Here is a 16,326-nt window from a genome sequence, read left to right on the forward strand (position 1 = left end):
TTGAACGATATTATATATAATTTCAAATGGCTTTTTTTCTGTCGTTCCTAGTGCGTTGAAAGCTGCTGCTGCTACTACTAATAACAAATCATCCACTTTTTTTTTTTTGCTGTTAGCAATCAATATTTGAAAAATTTATTCTTAGCCATTTTACTGATACATTCTCAGTGTCGGAAGAAAATGCAGAATATTGTATCTCTAGCATTACCAAACCCAACGACGAAAGAAACAATATTTTGACGTGCCTCGTTCTCCAGCCCTTTAGTGTCCTCATGATAATACGATAACAAATACCGTAACACAAATCGTGACGTTACAGTCGATGTGCAACTGTTTTTATAAATGTATTTTCAAAATCGACGCAGGATTGTTTCTTCTTAAATTACATCAGCGTCAAAGTGTATGATATCGCACAGACCAATAATATTATTATTATTATTTTTTTTTTTGTACGGAAGTGGATAATACTGTTTTTCAGAGCTGAATGAATCAGTTAATTTTTTAAATGTTCAGAGTTAATTTCTCGGCGATTTTTCTAACAGGCCTGAATACTTCATATATTTCGATTAATAATTATATGTAATCTCTCTGCTTTTACTTTTTGTGAAAGTATCTTGTGGGTCAGAAAAGTTATATTACTACCTATACATAATTTGTCTCCATGAAATAGTCGATAACAGTTGTGGCAAATGGCTCTGAGCACTATGGGACTTAACTGCTGAGGTCATCAGTTCCCTAGAACTTAGAACTACTTAAACCTAACTAACCTAAGGACATCACACAAAACCCAGTCATCACGAGACAGAGAAAATCCCTAACCCCACCGGGAATCGAACCCGGGCGCGGGAAGCGAGAGCGCTACCGCACGACCACGAGCTGTGGACACTGAGTAATCTCATCCCTTCACTGCGCAGACAAAACAACCACCGTTTCGTTTTCTTGGGATTAAAAGAGTGGGACTGCTACTATGGCTGTGGCCTTTGCTGTTAAATTCTACGCCACATATCCATTTTAAATACTTGAAAGCGTGGGTGAAATTGTTTTATTAATACTAAACTACAAGGAAGAAATGTTAAATGCAACGTCCTGTCTACCACTGGAGATACCGTTCGCATTAAAAGTGAGAATAGAATTATTCTGTAACATGTGAAGTACACAAAAGTATGATAATAAACAAATAGAGCAGTTATAATAGTGTGAAGGAAGAAATAAATAGCAGCGACTAGAAAATTAAGTCGCCCACTTTTCTCAGCCATTTTACTGTTCATGGCTCCGCTGCTAGACATCTCTACTAGTCACTCCGCTTTCTGTAGTGCAGGGCTTCATTACCAGAGGGCTGGCGAGGATTCACCCCGCCTGAGTTTGCAAAAACAGGCGTAATGTCTGAGAGGATATCGCAATCATTGTTTATACAATGTTACTTATAATCCGTCTTGACTTGTAAAAATATTTATTCACATGACCGGTTTCCGTTCCTGTAGAACAATCTTCAGATCTGAAATGACAATGATACTAATTTACTATTTCACAAATGAAAACCTTTTTCATCCTATCCGATCAACATCTAATGTACCTGCAATTTCGGTTACAGGAGTAAACCGTCCGCATACAGCAACCTTCACATGGTTCGGTCGTCAGTTTACGTTTTTGGTTAGGCCGTTAGTTGCCGAATGCAGGTTACAATAAAATACTGTTGAGAACCGCGGTCAGTGTGAATACTTAATTCGAGCTTCAGTTTCACGACCTTTGCTTTAGAGCATAAAAGAACGGTTAATGTGAATGGCACACAACAACTGCTCTGTTACACGTCGCCGATTAAATCCGTTGCTTAATTCATTATCATGATTACGACAGCTGTCAACCCACCAAGATGATGATTGGTTTCTCGGGCGCTCAAATGTGCGGTCATCAGCGTCCCAATTTTCACACAGCACAGCGAATGATGATGATGAACTGATTAGAACAACACAAACACCCAATCCGCGGGCAGCGAAAAATCTCCAACTCGGCCGGGAATCGAACCCGGGACCCCATGATCCACAGGCAGCAACACAAGCCACTAGACCACGAGTTGGGACTCAATGCTTCAAGTCAAACAATCGATTATTTGGCGTCGGGAAACAGCTTGTTATCCGTATTTACCTGATGACCTTTTTTGTTCCCTTATGTCACGTAGTCAATATGGTGGCAGTAATTTCCTTTGCCTCCAGAAGCTCTTCGATCCTTGGGAAGTCATTTTTCAAATATACCAACATCAGAGTTGGAAAAAAAGCTTCCGAAACTGGTTCTAATGCGTTCAGAAGTGTGGAAATTTTAAAGCTGTGTGTTCTGTGAAACAATAAACTGGGAAGATGGAAATGAGGGCTTGCTATACGAATTTCGTTGATGGAATCTTCTCAGATTGTCAAACGAATTGTGGCGTACGAGGCTGGTGTAATAAATGTAAATTTCCATGACAGAACGGACTCTTTTTGTCGCGCCGTCATGGTTGGTAAGCTTGATTATTTCAAGGAGCGTATAAAGAATTTCGACACTACAGCGTACAGTTGATTTTTTACAGTCGTCTGAATTGGTCAGTGTGCTGACTGCGATTGAAAAAGAAGAAAGCCGAGTTTTGTGCTGTTATTAAACATTTTCTTTCGAAATGTTAGACCGCCGCACAAATCACAACAGAAGTGGATGAAGTCCATGTGGATACTGCACCATCACTGGAGATTTGGAATAAAGAATTTGAAATTGGTTAGACAAGCACCAAATACGACCACAAAGGTAACCATCAACAAAATCCATGATACGGACAAGCAAGAGTGCCGAATAAAAATTCTTGAGAATGTAGGCAACGCAATTGAGCAAGTGCATTATATCCTATATGAGGAACTGGCCATGAAGAAGTTGTGTGCGAGGTGGGCGCCACGATTGCTCTCGGTCAACAAAAGCGCATCCAGCACAACATAATGTCTGGCATAATCGCAATCCATACAACTTTTCGCGCCGACTTGTGACTGCCAATGAAACCAGTCCATCATGACACACCAGAGTCTAAACAGCAGTCAGAACAATGGGCAAAGACAATTTTGTCCCTTGGTAAAGAGATAGCCACCCTTTTTAATTAAATAATTGATTTTGGGAGTAAAGATTATGATACATGATCCTCACAGATGACTAGGAAAAAGGCAGAACCATAACTGGGCCCTATTATACTTCATTGTTGGATCATTTGAAACTTGGATTCAGTGAAAAAAGATGAAGGTTGACATGCAAAGTGCTCTTTCACTAGGATAGTGCATCATCCCACACATCAGCAATAAAAATGGCTAAGGTGCACGAACTGGACTTTTAATCGGTGCATCGTTCAACAAATTGGCCCCCAAGTGACTTCGTCAAGTTCCCTAACTCGAAACTTCAGCTTTCTGAGAAGAAATAGTCAGCATATTAGGAAGTGACAGTTGCAGTCAACGAGCATTTTGCAGAGGTTCACAGAACTTATTTTTCCAATGGGATGTAAAAGCTGGAAGACAGTTGGACCAAGGACACTATGCCAAGAAGTAAGATGAGTTGTTTATGAAATAAACATTTTTTTAACAGACTTATCAAATCACCCTCATAGTATTGTTGCAATGTCTGGATGCGTTTCCTGCTCGTCCTGTTCAGGCGAAGCATCTGGTTTATGTCCAGTCATTCCATTATAGCCGCTGGAGTGACTGCTCTTCCATTTGGGCCAATCGTGTGCATCAGGAAGAGACACTGCGCCTGATGGTCTTCTTCTTCCACCCCCCCCCCCTCCTCCTCCTCCAAACCAACAGCTCAGTTCAAGGAATCAATACTAGAAATAAGTATAACATTCAAAAGATTTAAAATCACTTACTTTGGTTCCCAAAGGTGTCCACTTTTCAGTGATAAACATTTACAGTAAATGCCAGTTTGAGAAGAGTCTAAATTATTGGTGTCCAACCCCTACTCCACTGATGAATTTCTTAGAACCAATGTATGTGTGTATATTATTAATAATATCACCTAAAATAAATATTGCATACAATCTAACTTCTGTACAGATATTGTGCAGTAATGCGGTCATTGTAAATAAGTGCTCTAAAATGCTTTTCATGATGCATGCTTACAATAGCCTAAGGATTATCATATGCACCTAAGTGTACTGAACATTTAATATTTGGTGACAAGTTTTATATCCTTTTTAAAGGTAAAATGTAATATGTTTAAGATTTTGTATTCTTTTTTGACCAATTCCACATTCATAAGGGCAATTTCATTTGGAATCTGTGGAAGGTACATTAGCATACATGTTCTTATTTTGTAGATATGTATTGTGTATTCGTGCTTTCTAAGAAGTATCACATCCCTGAGGATCTCCTCATTATAGATCAGTTGGAGAAGTACATCTAATCTTGGAATATCTATATGGTGTGACACTTCTGAGGAGCCTAGGTCACTTTTTGGGATACGCGGCTTTTCACAGGTACAGGCACTGTAGCACAGTGTGCTACAGTTTACGAGACATCTTCACACGGAGGGAGAATGAATGGATGTCATTTGCGTGCATTTCTGCTGCCACGATTTCTGTTTGGTGTCCTCCTGTACTGATTTTGTTTCTAATAATCTCTTGAGGGGAATGCTGCAATGATTCTGCAGAAGAGGTATGGTCTTTGAGAAAGTCCTGTCGTCCTCGACAACACATTTTACAAGCTGCAAGGGACAGGTACCCAACTGTGCCATTTGCAAGAAAACCCATTAGGAGATATTCTCATATTATCCCCAAAGATGCTGAGTCAAGTTAGGCACAACAAAAAGACTTTCACACTTAAAGCTTACAGCCAGTTGCATTCGTCAACAATACACACAAACACAACTCACACACAAGACTGCAGTCGCAGGCAACTGAAACTACAGTCAGTGCATGATGGGAGTGGTGACTGGGTGGGGGTAAGGAGGAGGCTGGGGAAGGATAGTATGGTAGGGGTGGTGGACAGCGAATAGCTGCAGGTTAGATGGAGGGTAAGGGAGAGGTGAAAGGGGGAGGGGGGGAAGTAGTGAAATAAATAAAAAGATGGGGTGGGGTCTGGTGGTGGAATGAAGGCTGTGTAGTGCTGGAATAGGAGCAGGAAAGGGTCTGGATGGGTGAGGACGGTGACTAACGAAGGTTGAAACCAGGAGGGTTGCGGGAACGTAGGATGTATTTCAGGGAAAGTTCCCACCTGCACAGTTCAGAAAAGCTGGTGTTGGTGGGAAGGATCCATATGGCACAGGCTACGAAGCAGTCATTGAAATGAAGGATATAATGTTTGGCACCATGTTCAGCAACAGGGTGGTCCATTTGTTTCTTGGCCACAGTTTGTCGGTGGTCATTCGCGGACAGACAGCTTGTTGGTTGTCATGCCTACATAGAATGCAGTACACTGGTTGCAGCTTAGCTTGTAGACCACTTGACTGGTTTCACAGGTAGCTCTGCCTTTGATGGGGTAGGTGATGTTAGTGACTGGACTGGAGTAGCCGGTGGTGGGGAGGTGTACAAGACAGGTCTTGCATCTAGGTCTATTACAGGGGTATAAGCCATGATGATGATTAGTTTGTAAGGAGCTCAACTGCACGGTCATCAGCCGTACGAAGTCCCAATTTTTACACAAACCATCCAGCCACTGAGAACAACACAAACACCCAATTCCCAGGTAGAGAAAACCCCCAACCCGGCAGGGAATTGACCTGGGACCTTGTGATCCAGAGGCCATACACTAGCCACTAGACCATGAGCTGCAAACGGTATGAGCCATGAGATAATGGACTGAGAGTAGGAGTAAGTGTTGTGTAAGGATGGACTAGTATATTCTGTAAGTTCGGTGGACGGCAGAATACCAGTGTGGGAGGTGTGCGCAGGACATTTCTCATTTCAGGGCACGACGAGAGGTAATCGAAACCCTCGCAGAGAATGTAATTCAGTTGCTCCAGACCTGGATGTTACCGAGTTACAAGGGAAAGCTCCTCTGTGGCTGGAAGGTAGGACTTTGGAAGGTGGTGGGAGACTGGATTTGTTTTTGTACAAGATTGGGAGGATAATTACGGTCCGTGAAGGCTACAGTGACACCCTCGGTATATTTCAAAGGGACCGCTTGTCACTGCATATGCGACAACCACAGGTGTCTAGGCTGTACAGAAGGGACTTGTTGGTATGGAATACTTGGCAGCTGTCGATGTGGAGGTATTGCTGGTGGTTAGTAGTTTGATATGGACGGAGGTACTGACGTAGCCGTCTTTGAGGTGGAGGTCAACATCTAGGAAGGTGGCTTGTTGGGTTGAGTAGGACCAAGTGAAGTAAATGGGGGAGAAGTTGTTGAGGTTCTGGCGGAAAGTGGATAGGATATCCTCACCTTTATCCAGATAGCAAAGATGTTATCAAATAATCAGAACCAGGTGACAGGTTTGCGATTCTAAGTTTTAGGAAGGATTCCTCCACATGGCCCATGAATAGATTTGCACAGGATGGTGCCATGTGGGTCCCATAGCCGTGCCCCAGATTTGTTTGTAGGTAATGCCTTCAAAGAGAGGTAGTTGTGGGTGAGGATATAGTTGGTCATGATGACTAGGAAGGAGTTGGTTGGTTGAAATCTGTCGGGCATTGGAAAGGTAGTGTTCAATAGCGGTAAGCCCATGGGCATTAGGAATGTTAGTGCACAGGGAGGTGGCATCAATAGTGATGAGCAGGGCACCATGTGGTAAAGGGCAGGAACTGTGGAGAGTCGGTGGAGGAAATGGTTATGTTATATCCTAGCCAGTAATGCCAACTGAGCCCGCTGCCAAAAGGTTGGCAGCATCAAAGTCCGGACGCCGTCCGCATAAGCAGCGCCAGCGATACAGGAAATCGCCGCAAGTCTGCGCGCGCCACCGCTGGCTTCTGGCTTCTTAAGTGCTGGAGTCGCGAGCGCTAGGGCAGTTCTGTATTCGCCGCTCAGTTGTATACTCGTCACTGATTTGTGTACTTGCTAGTCAGTTGTGTGTTCGTCGCAGCAGAGTAGTTGTTTGTCGTCAGCCGACGCTGACCTAGCCGCTCCGACTCGAACTAGACAGATTTCTGTAGACACGGAGTTCACTACTGTGTTTCTGTATCTTCGTTAATAAAGATAAGTACCGACTTTTATTTAATCAGAGTGTTTGGGTTTTCATCTTTCTGTTCACTGTTCCAGCGGACCGGTCGGCCCGCTATTAAAAGTGTGGCGGTGATTTCGTAAGCCGTTTCTACAGCGAAGTGTTTGTCGCTACGAACGCCGCCACAAAAGTTTAGAATCATTTATATAGGAGGGTAGGTTCCGGGTCATAGGTTGAAGGTGTTGGTTTATGAGAGCAGAGATTATCTCAGTGAGGGCACAGTAACTGGCCACGATGGGGTGTCCTGGGTGGTTAGGTTTATGGATGTTTGGAAGCGTGTAGAAGGTAGGAGTGCAGGGAGTGTTAGGGTTGAGTAGAGAGATGGACTCTGGGGAGAGGTTTTGGGATGGGCCTAAGAGTTTGAGTAGTGATTGGAGATCCAGCTGGATTACTGGAATGGGGTCACAGTGGCAAGGTTTTTAGGTGGAAGTATCTGACAGCTGGTGGACTCCTTCCACCAGGTAATCCTTGTGGTTCAGAACAAGTGGTGGAGCCTTTGTCAGCAAGTAGAATCATAAGGTTGGGATCAGGTTTTAGTTGGTAGACTGCTGCTCTTTCTGTGGATGTACAGTTAGTCAGCATGTTGAGGACTTGGGAGTGATGGTGAGGCAAGGTCTGAAGTGAAGAAATTCTGGAAAGTTAACAGGGGGTGGTTTGGGGGCAGTGGGGGTGGATCACAGTTGGATGGAGGAGTGAACTGAGTTAGGCAAGGTTCAATATTGGTCTTTTGTTCAGTCTGATTGATAGGGTTGGTCGTGAAAAAGCGTTTCCACTGTAGGGACTTGGAGAAGGAGAGAAGGTCTTTAACAATTCCTGCATGATTGAATTTGGGAGTGGGGCAAAAGGTGAGGCCTTTGGAAAAGACTGATATTGCTGTGGGGCTAATCTACTTCTCTCAGTAGTCTTCTTCTACCAAGAACCTTCCATAGAGCCTAGTTGCCCTTGGTTGTTGCATATGCAGTGATGAGCAGTCGCTCTCAAAATATACTGAAGCTGTCACTGACTGTAATTATCCTTCCAACCTTGTACAAAAACAAATCTCTCATGCATCTTTCCAGCCTCCCACCACCTCCTAAAGTCCCATCTTCCGGCCACAGAGGAGCATTCCCCTCATAACTCAGTACCACCCACGACTGGAGCAACTGAATTACATTCTCCGCCGGTGTTTCGATTACCTCTCATTGTGCCCTGAAATGAGAAATGTCCTGCTCACTATCCTTACCCATCCCTCACACAGTGTTATTCTGTCATGCACCGAACCTACACAACAAACTCATCTTATTCATCCATCCTTACACAACCCCTGCTCCCAATCCCTTACCTCATGGCTCACACCCCTGTAACAGACCTAGATGCAAGACCTGTCCCATACATCCTCCCACCACCACCTACTCCAGTCTGGTTACTAACATCGCCTATCCCATCAAAGGCAGAGTTACCTGTGAAACCAGTCATGTTCTCTACAAGCTAAGCTGCAACCAATGTGCTGCATTCTATGTGGGGCATGACAACCAAAAAGCTGTCTGTCTGCATGAATGGCCACCAAAAAACTGTGGCCAAGAAACAAATGGACCATCCTGTTGCTGATGAGCATACTGCCAAACATGACATCCATCATTTCAATGACTGCTTCACAGCCTGTGCCATATGGATCCCTCCCACCAACACCAGATTTTCTGAATTGCACAGGTGGGAACTTTCCCTGCAATACATCCTACGTTCCCGTAACCCTCCTGGCCTCAATCTTCGTTAGTCACTGTTCTCACCCATCCAGCCCCTTCCCTGCTCTCAATCCAGCACTACACAGCCATCATTCCACCACCACACCCAGTGTTTTTATTTACTTCTCTCCTTTTCCACAACTTCCTCCCCCTCCTTCCCACCTCTCCCCTGCTCACCATCTAACCTGCAACACTTCACTGTCCACTATACTATCCCCCCCACCCCCTCCCCGCCCCAACCTCCTCCTTACCCCCACCCAGTCGCCACTCCCATCATTCACTGGCACTGTTGCTCACAGTGTGGTTTCAGTTGCCTGAGACTGCAGAGAGAGAGAGAGAGAGAGAGAGAGAGAGAGTGCGTGTGTGTGTGGGGGGGGGGATCCTGGATTATCCATTGTTTGGTTTACTTACAATACAAGGTTATAAATTAGTTACACAAAGTAATGTTTGATCATGAAAATAATAATAATGGCATGTGACGAGGGCCTCTGGTCCAAACTGTATACCAATTAGGTTCCTTTCGGAGTATGCCGATGCAATAGCTCCGTACTTAACACTCATATACAACCATTTACTCGACAAAAGATCCATACCCGAAGACTGGAAAGTTGCACAGGTCACACCAATATCCAAGAAGGGCACTATGAGTAACCCACTAAGTTACAGGCCCATACCATTAAGACCAATACGTAGCACGATTCCGGAACATATATTGCGTTCGAACACTATTAATTACCTTGAAAAGAACAGTCTACTGACGCACAGTCAACACGGATTTAGAAAACATAATTCTTGTGACACAACTAGCACTTTACACACAAGAAGTGTTTAGCATTACTGACAAGAGATTTCAAATTGATTCCATATTTATAAATTTTCAGAAGGCTTTTGACACTATACCACACAGGCGGCTTGTAGGAAATTGCGTGCTTATGGAATATCATCTCAGTTATGTAACTGAAATTCATGATTTCCTGTCATAAAGGTCACAGTTCATAGTAAATGATGGAAAGTCATCAAGTAAAACAGAAGTGATTTTTTGCAGTCCCCAAAGTAGTATTATAGGCCCTCTGCTGTTCCTTCTCTATATAAATAAATTAAGAGACAATCTAAGCTGTCGTCTTACGCTGTTTGCAGATGATGCTGTTGTTTATCATCTAGTGAAGTCAAAGATTAAAAAAAAACCTGCAAAACGATTTTGAAAAGATACCTGTATTGTGTGAAAATTGGCAATCGACCCTAAATAATGAAAAGTGTGAGGTCATCCACATAAGTGCTAAAAGAAATCTGTGAAACTTCGGTTACACAATAAATCAATCAAATCTAAAGGCCGTAAATCCAACTAAATATCTAGGAATTATGATTACGATCAACTTAAATTGAAAAGAACACACAGAAAACATTGTGGGGAAGGCAAACCAATTACTGCTATTTATTGGTAGAGTATACTTAGAAAATGTAACAGATCTACTACAGAGACTGCCCTGCCTACACTACACTTATCCGTCCTCTTTTGGAGTACTGCTGTGCAATCTGGAATCCTTATCCGATAGGATTAATGGAATACATTGAGAAAGTTCACTGGAGAGCAGCACATTTTGTATTATTGCAAAATAGGGGAGAGATGTCACTGACATGATACAGGATTTGGTGTGGGCACCATAAAAGAAAGGTTTTACGAAATTTGAATCACCCACTTTTTCCTCTGAATGCAAAAATATTTTGTTGATGCTGATTTACACAGGGAGAAATGACCATAATAATAAAATAAGGGAAATCAGAGCTCGGATTGAAAGATACGTGTTCGTTTTTTCCATGCGCTGTTCGAGAATGAGAATTATTGTGAAAGTGGTTCGCTGAACCTGCCAGCCACTTAAATGTGATTTGTAGAGTATCCATGTAGATATCGATGTATTTATCTATTGTGAGATAATAGGAAGTTGTTTTGAATGCCAACAATTTTCCTACACCATATTAGGCACAGTAATGTGTTGTTTCCATATTTTTGTCCACACCCTGTAGGAGAATATGAGTAGTAGTTGTAAATAACATTTCACTTCCTGAATTTTATCCCCACTACCTTCACAGTCTCAAAGAGCATAGTCCAGTTAACATTGGCAAAAACTTTCTTCAAATGCAATAAATATAGGTTTGCCTTCACACTTACAGATGAATTAACACACACAAAACCAAAACCGACACAACTTAACCTGCGGTTTTGCTGTACAAGTACAGTTGTACAGGGGCAGCTCGTGTCAACACGACACCATCTTTAGTGTATCACAGTGTGCTGTCAGTGGGTTACTTACTTGTTTGTGACAGGGGCGGGCCTTCGCAGGCCGATAGCCCCCAGCAGTGCGGAGCCCCACGTTCGGTCCTCAGCGAGGGCGAGCAGGCGCGAAACGAGCGTCCGAAGGCAGGTGACGGCACCCTCCGTGTCCTCCGAGAATTCGCACTGCCGCTGTGCCAGCATCAGGCAGCGCCCCCACAGCAGTGCCAGCTTCGCCTCCACACTCTCTCTGCACGAAATAAACATGTTGGAGCAAAAATTAGTAATCTCCAAGAGACCTTTTTGTAATACCGTGTAACATCACCTCTAGGTTAGGTAACTGGGTGAGGGAGAGGGTACACAAATTTCTAGCCTGCAGAAGCCACTCGATGGCTAGGCAGTGACCGAGCAGCTTGACACTCGTCATCCTACTCGGTATGCACTCCTATTTTTCATGTATTGAGGTCTATACAAAAGTTTCACAGGTGTGAGAGTTCCTACATTAAGCAGGATGGTAGAAACAAATTCCCCTGCAAAATATTATTATGCGTGTCATTCAGTTTGTTGTCCCGGTTGCAGCGAACTAGTCAGTTTCATCAGAAATGATGAAACCAAAAGTTATTGCAATTGTAGAATTGTCTACATCCAGCCATAGAGAAAATCTTATTAGGTAGTACATCAGATGAATTTGCAATTCCCAGTAATGGCTACCATCGGCTGTAGAATGGAATGACAACAATGAAAACTTGTGCTGGACAGGGACTCGAACCCAGATTTCGTACACTTCTGACAGCTTGATTTTTCTGGATCTGTTGAGAACCATATTAAAGAGCAAGGATCCTTACTTAAAACTTACTTATGCAAAATTTAGTAATTTTTAACATACATAATCAACCCCCTAGTCATAAACTTGGGATTCCCATTACATAGGCATAAATTACAACTGCATACTTTAAGAAATGTTGCTCACGATAAATAATATACAAATAAAATATATTTAAAAAGAAAGATGATGAGACTTACCCAACAAAAGCGCTGGCAGGTCGATAGACACAAAAATAAACACAAACATACACACAAAACTCTAGCTTTCGCAACCAACGGTTGCCTCGTCAGGAAAGAGGGAAGGAGAAGGAAAGACAAAAGGATTGGGTTTTAAGGGAGAGGGTAAGGAGTCATTCCAATCCCGGGAGCGGAAAGACTTACCTTAGGGGGAAAAAAGGACAGGTTTACACTCGCACACACACACATATCCATCCACACATACACAGACACAAGCAGAAAATGTCTGCTTGTGTCTGTGTATGTGTGGATGGATATGTGTGTGTGTGCGAGTGTAAACCTGTCCTTTTTTCCCCCTAAGGTAAGTCTTTCCGCTCCCGGGATTGGAATGACTCCTTACCCTCTCCCTTAAAACCCAATCCTTTTGTCTTTCCTTCTCCTTCCCTCTTTCCTGACGAGGCAACCGTTGGTTGCGAAAGCTAGAGTTTTGTGTGTATGTTTGTGTTTATTTTTGTGTCTATCGACCTGCCAGCGCTTTTGTTGGGTAAGTCTCATCATCTTTCTTTTTAAATATATTTTTCCCACGTGGAATGTTTCCCTCTATTATATACAAATAAAATATAGTGACAAAATCACTGGCTGATAAAAGATGACTTTCAGACCTATAGAATTTGTAAACTATTACAAATTAACAAAGTTCAGTAATATCATGGAGCGAGTCTTTATATGGCCAAAGATCACGTCACTTGTGTGAGTCTGGTTTTATTTTTCACTCTTGCTCCAGTCTGCACTCTCACTCATTCCATTCAGTGTCAGTTGTACAAAATCGGCACAGTAGGACGAGTCGATGTTACGAAATGGCTCAAAGGAGCTGTAATTTTTGGATGTACTCATGATCACGTATTGAATGAATTTGTCCATTTTGTTGAAGTATGAGCATTTACTTCCCAACATATCTACAAGGAATGGTTTACCACTCTCAGCCGTGTAACATGGCTCAAGAAAAGCACTTGAAAGATGGGAGTGTCCACAGCATAGTCATCGTGAAGATGTAGAATAATGGGCAACAGTTGGTCACCTAAAGCCTTGAAACCATTATGCTGATTCACGTTCACAGTGATCTCAGTACCTCTAGTCTGAACTACACACTCCACACATTGTGGATTAAAAGTATCTTTAGGCCATCAGTGCACTGACATGTGCCTCCAGTGAGCTACTGTTCGGTTTGTGTATTGTTTAGGCCACTGGAGACATGCAGCTTTATATTCAGGTTTCTGCAATGGCCTTATGCCGAGTACCAGACTCCAGAGGCCGCAGCATGCTGTTCCCTTCACAATGTTTACCTGGGAACTGTTTATTAAGGACCTGCATTCACTGACAGAAGCAATTCCTCCTGTCACTGACAAGACATGACATTGACCTCTGGTCCTTGCCAGTTAGGTCCTTTCTCGATCATTGTTCTTGAGCTGCGTTACACAGCTTGAGTGGTAAACTATTCCTTGTAGACACATAGGGAAGTACACATTGATACAGCAACAAAACAGACAAATTCATTCAAGTTATGGTCATGGGCAAATCCAAAAAAATAACTCCTTTCTTTGTCACATCAACCAATCATACTGTGATGATTTTGTACATCTGGCTGGCACATATATATATATCAATTCACTGCCACAAATTGATTCAGTGGTGGAGGGTCATATGTTCCCAGTACCCATATAGTTATATGAAAATGAGCATGATATTTTTCCATAATCAGAAGAAAAACTTAACACTGCTATTTTCAGTAAAATCAACAAAAGATATTGCAAAAATAAACGTCTTTTGTCTAGATCATACACCCTTCTCACTTATCGGACACACTAACTGGAGGAATTTGTTTTGTGGCCAATATGTTTTACATGGAACACTTCTCTGTTTTCATAGATAAGTAACATTTATATCTTTTAAGTGTCAATACTTCATTTTGAGTGAGAACCTCCATCTAACACACACAGGAGTCACATCTTCACTATCACTTTTACAAAGTATGTTGAACTGCCCTTCTCAGAAATATGAGATCTTTTTAAAATTTCTAAGAAATTTCAGACAAGTTTGCAATGAAAACCAATGCACACAAAATGTTTGAGTATTGCGCAGATAGCAAAATGCTCAATGATCTACTCATTGTCCACGGAACTATCAGCCAACACAAACCCACTGCAGGACGTGACAAAGATCACACTACATGATCTGTAAAGGAACAAATTCAGTGGGTGGCTATCAAATGATGGACCCACAAGCAGAACACACACATTCATAATACCATTAGTTGGTCATATGACGGGCCTCAAGCTTCACATGCCATCAGGCTTTAACAGAATAATATCAACCATAATATCTCAAAGATAGCAAGAGCAGGTAAGTGTGAGAACTACTGCACAATCAGCTTAAAGCCTCAGCACCATGACAAGAATACTACACACTGGAGTGAAAATAGATGATTTCTACTCACCATATAGTGGAGATGTTGAGTTGCAGACAGACACAACAAAAACACTGCTGAACAAGTGAGCTTTCAGCCAAAAGGCCTTCTTCTAAAGTAGACAATGCACACACACGCACACACGCACACATGCGCGCGCGCGCGCGCGCACACACACACACACACACACACACACACACACACACACACACACACACACAATGACCACTGTTTCTGGCCACAGTGGCCAGACTAGGAGCAACTGTGCATGATGGGAGAAGCAGTCTGGGTGGTGGCGGTAAGGAAGAGGGACAGAGAGCAGCATACCGATAGGGGGTGGTAAAGTGCTGCTTGTGGGAGCACACATGGATGAGGTGGGGAGAAGGTAGGGCAGCTAGGTGCAGTGGGGAAGTTACACAGAGGAGGAGGAGGAGGAGGAAAAGGGGGGGAGGGGGGAGAGGAGTAGAAAGACTGTTGACGCATTGATGGAATAGAAAGCTGTGTACTGTTGGAGTGGGAACAGGGAAGGGGATAGGTGATTGCAGGGGGTGTCTAACAAATGTTGATGCCATGGGAGGGGGGGGGGGGGGTTTACAGGAATGTAGGATATATTGCAGGGACAGTTCCCACCTGCGGAATTCAGAAAAGCTGATGTGGTAGAATGGATCCAGATGGCACGGTTTGTCAGCATCCATTCATGAGGACAGGCCACGTACAATGCAGCACAGTGGTTACAGCTTAGCTTGTAGAGCACAACTGGTTTTGGTTCTGCAGGTAGCACTGACTTTGACAGGTCAGGTGATGCTTGTGACCAGACTGGAGCAAGTTGTGGTGGCAGGAGGATGTATGGGACACATCTTGCATCTAGGTCTATTACAGAGAAATGAGCCATGAGGTAAGGGTTGGGAGCAGGGATGAACAAGGATATTGTTTAAGTTTGATGGATGTCTGAATGCCACTCTGAAGGGGTGGGAAGGATAGTGGATAGAATATTCCTCATTGCAGGGCACAACAAGAGCTAGTTGAAACACTGGTGGAGAATTTGATTTAGTTGCTCCAGTCCAGGGTGGCACCGAGTAAAAAAGGGAATGCTCCCTTGCAGCCCAACGGTAGGACTTTGGGAGGTTGCAGGTGTCTGGAGAGATAAGGCACAGGAGATCTGTTTCTGTACAAAGTTGTGAGGGTAAATTCGGTCTGTGAGGGCCTCGATGAGTTAAGAGGGACTGCTCGTGACTACAGATGCAACAGCCACAGGTGGCTAGGCTGTATGGAAGGGACTTCTTCGTACGGAATGGGTGGCACCTGTGGAAGTGGAGGTATTGCTGGTGTTTGGTAGCTTTGACATGGATGGGATACTGATTTAGCCATCTTTTAGATGGAGGCCAATATCAAGGAAGGTGGCTTCTTGGATTGAGGAGGACCAGGTGAAGGGAATGGAGGAGAAGGCGTTGAGGTTCTGGAGGAATGTGGATAGAGTGTCCTCACCCTAGATACAAATCCAGAAGATGCCATCAGTGAAGCTGAAGCAGGCGAGCGGTTTGGGATTCCGACAGGTTAGGAAGGATTCCCCTAGATGGCACATGAATAGGCTGGCATAGGATAGTGCCACATGGGTGCCTGTGCTGCACCACAAATTTGTTTGTCTTCAAAGGTGAAGTAATTGTGGGTGAAGATACAGGTTGGTCATGGTGACCAGGAAGGTGATTGTTTGTTTGAAT

General features: G+C 43.4%; 1 protein-coding gene across 1 annotated transcript in view; it reads right to left on the bottom strand.

Annotated features, from left to right (window-relative positions):
- Positions 1-16,326, bottom strand: part of LOC126109509 (ectopic P granules protein 5 homolog) — a 343,395-nt gene that overhangs the window by 24,659 nt on the left and 302,410 nt on the right. Inside the window, exon 39 of the mRNA XM_049914531.1 lies at positions 11,183-11,392. Within this exon, the coding sequence (XP_049770488.1) occupies positions 11,183-11,392 (210 nt within the window). The remainder of the gene's footprint in view (positions 1-11,182; positions 11,393-16,326) is intronic.

The sequence above is a fragment of the Schistocerca cancellata genome, chromosome 12, assembly GCF_023864275.1.
Source record: "Schistocerca cancellata isolate TAMUIC-IGC-003103 chromosome 12, iqSchCanc2.1, whole genome shotgun sequence".
Classification (NCBI taxonomy): Eukaryota; Metazoa; Arthropoda; class Insecta; order Orthoptera; family Acrididae; genus Schistocerca; species Schistocerca cancellata.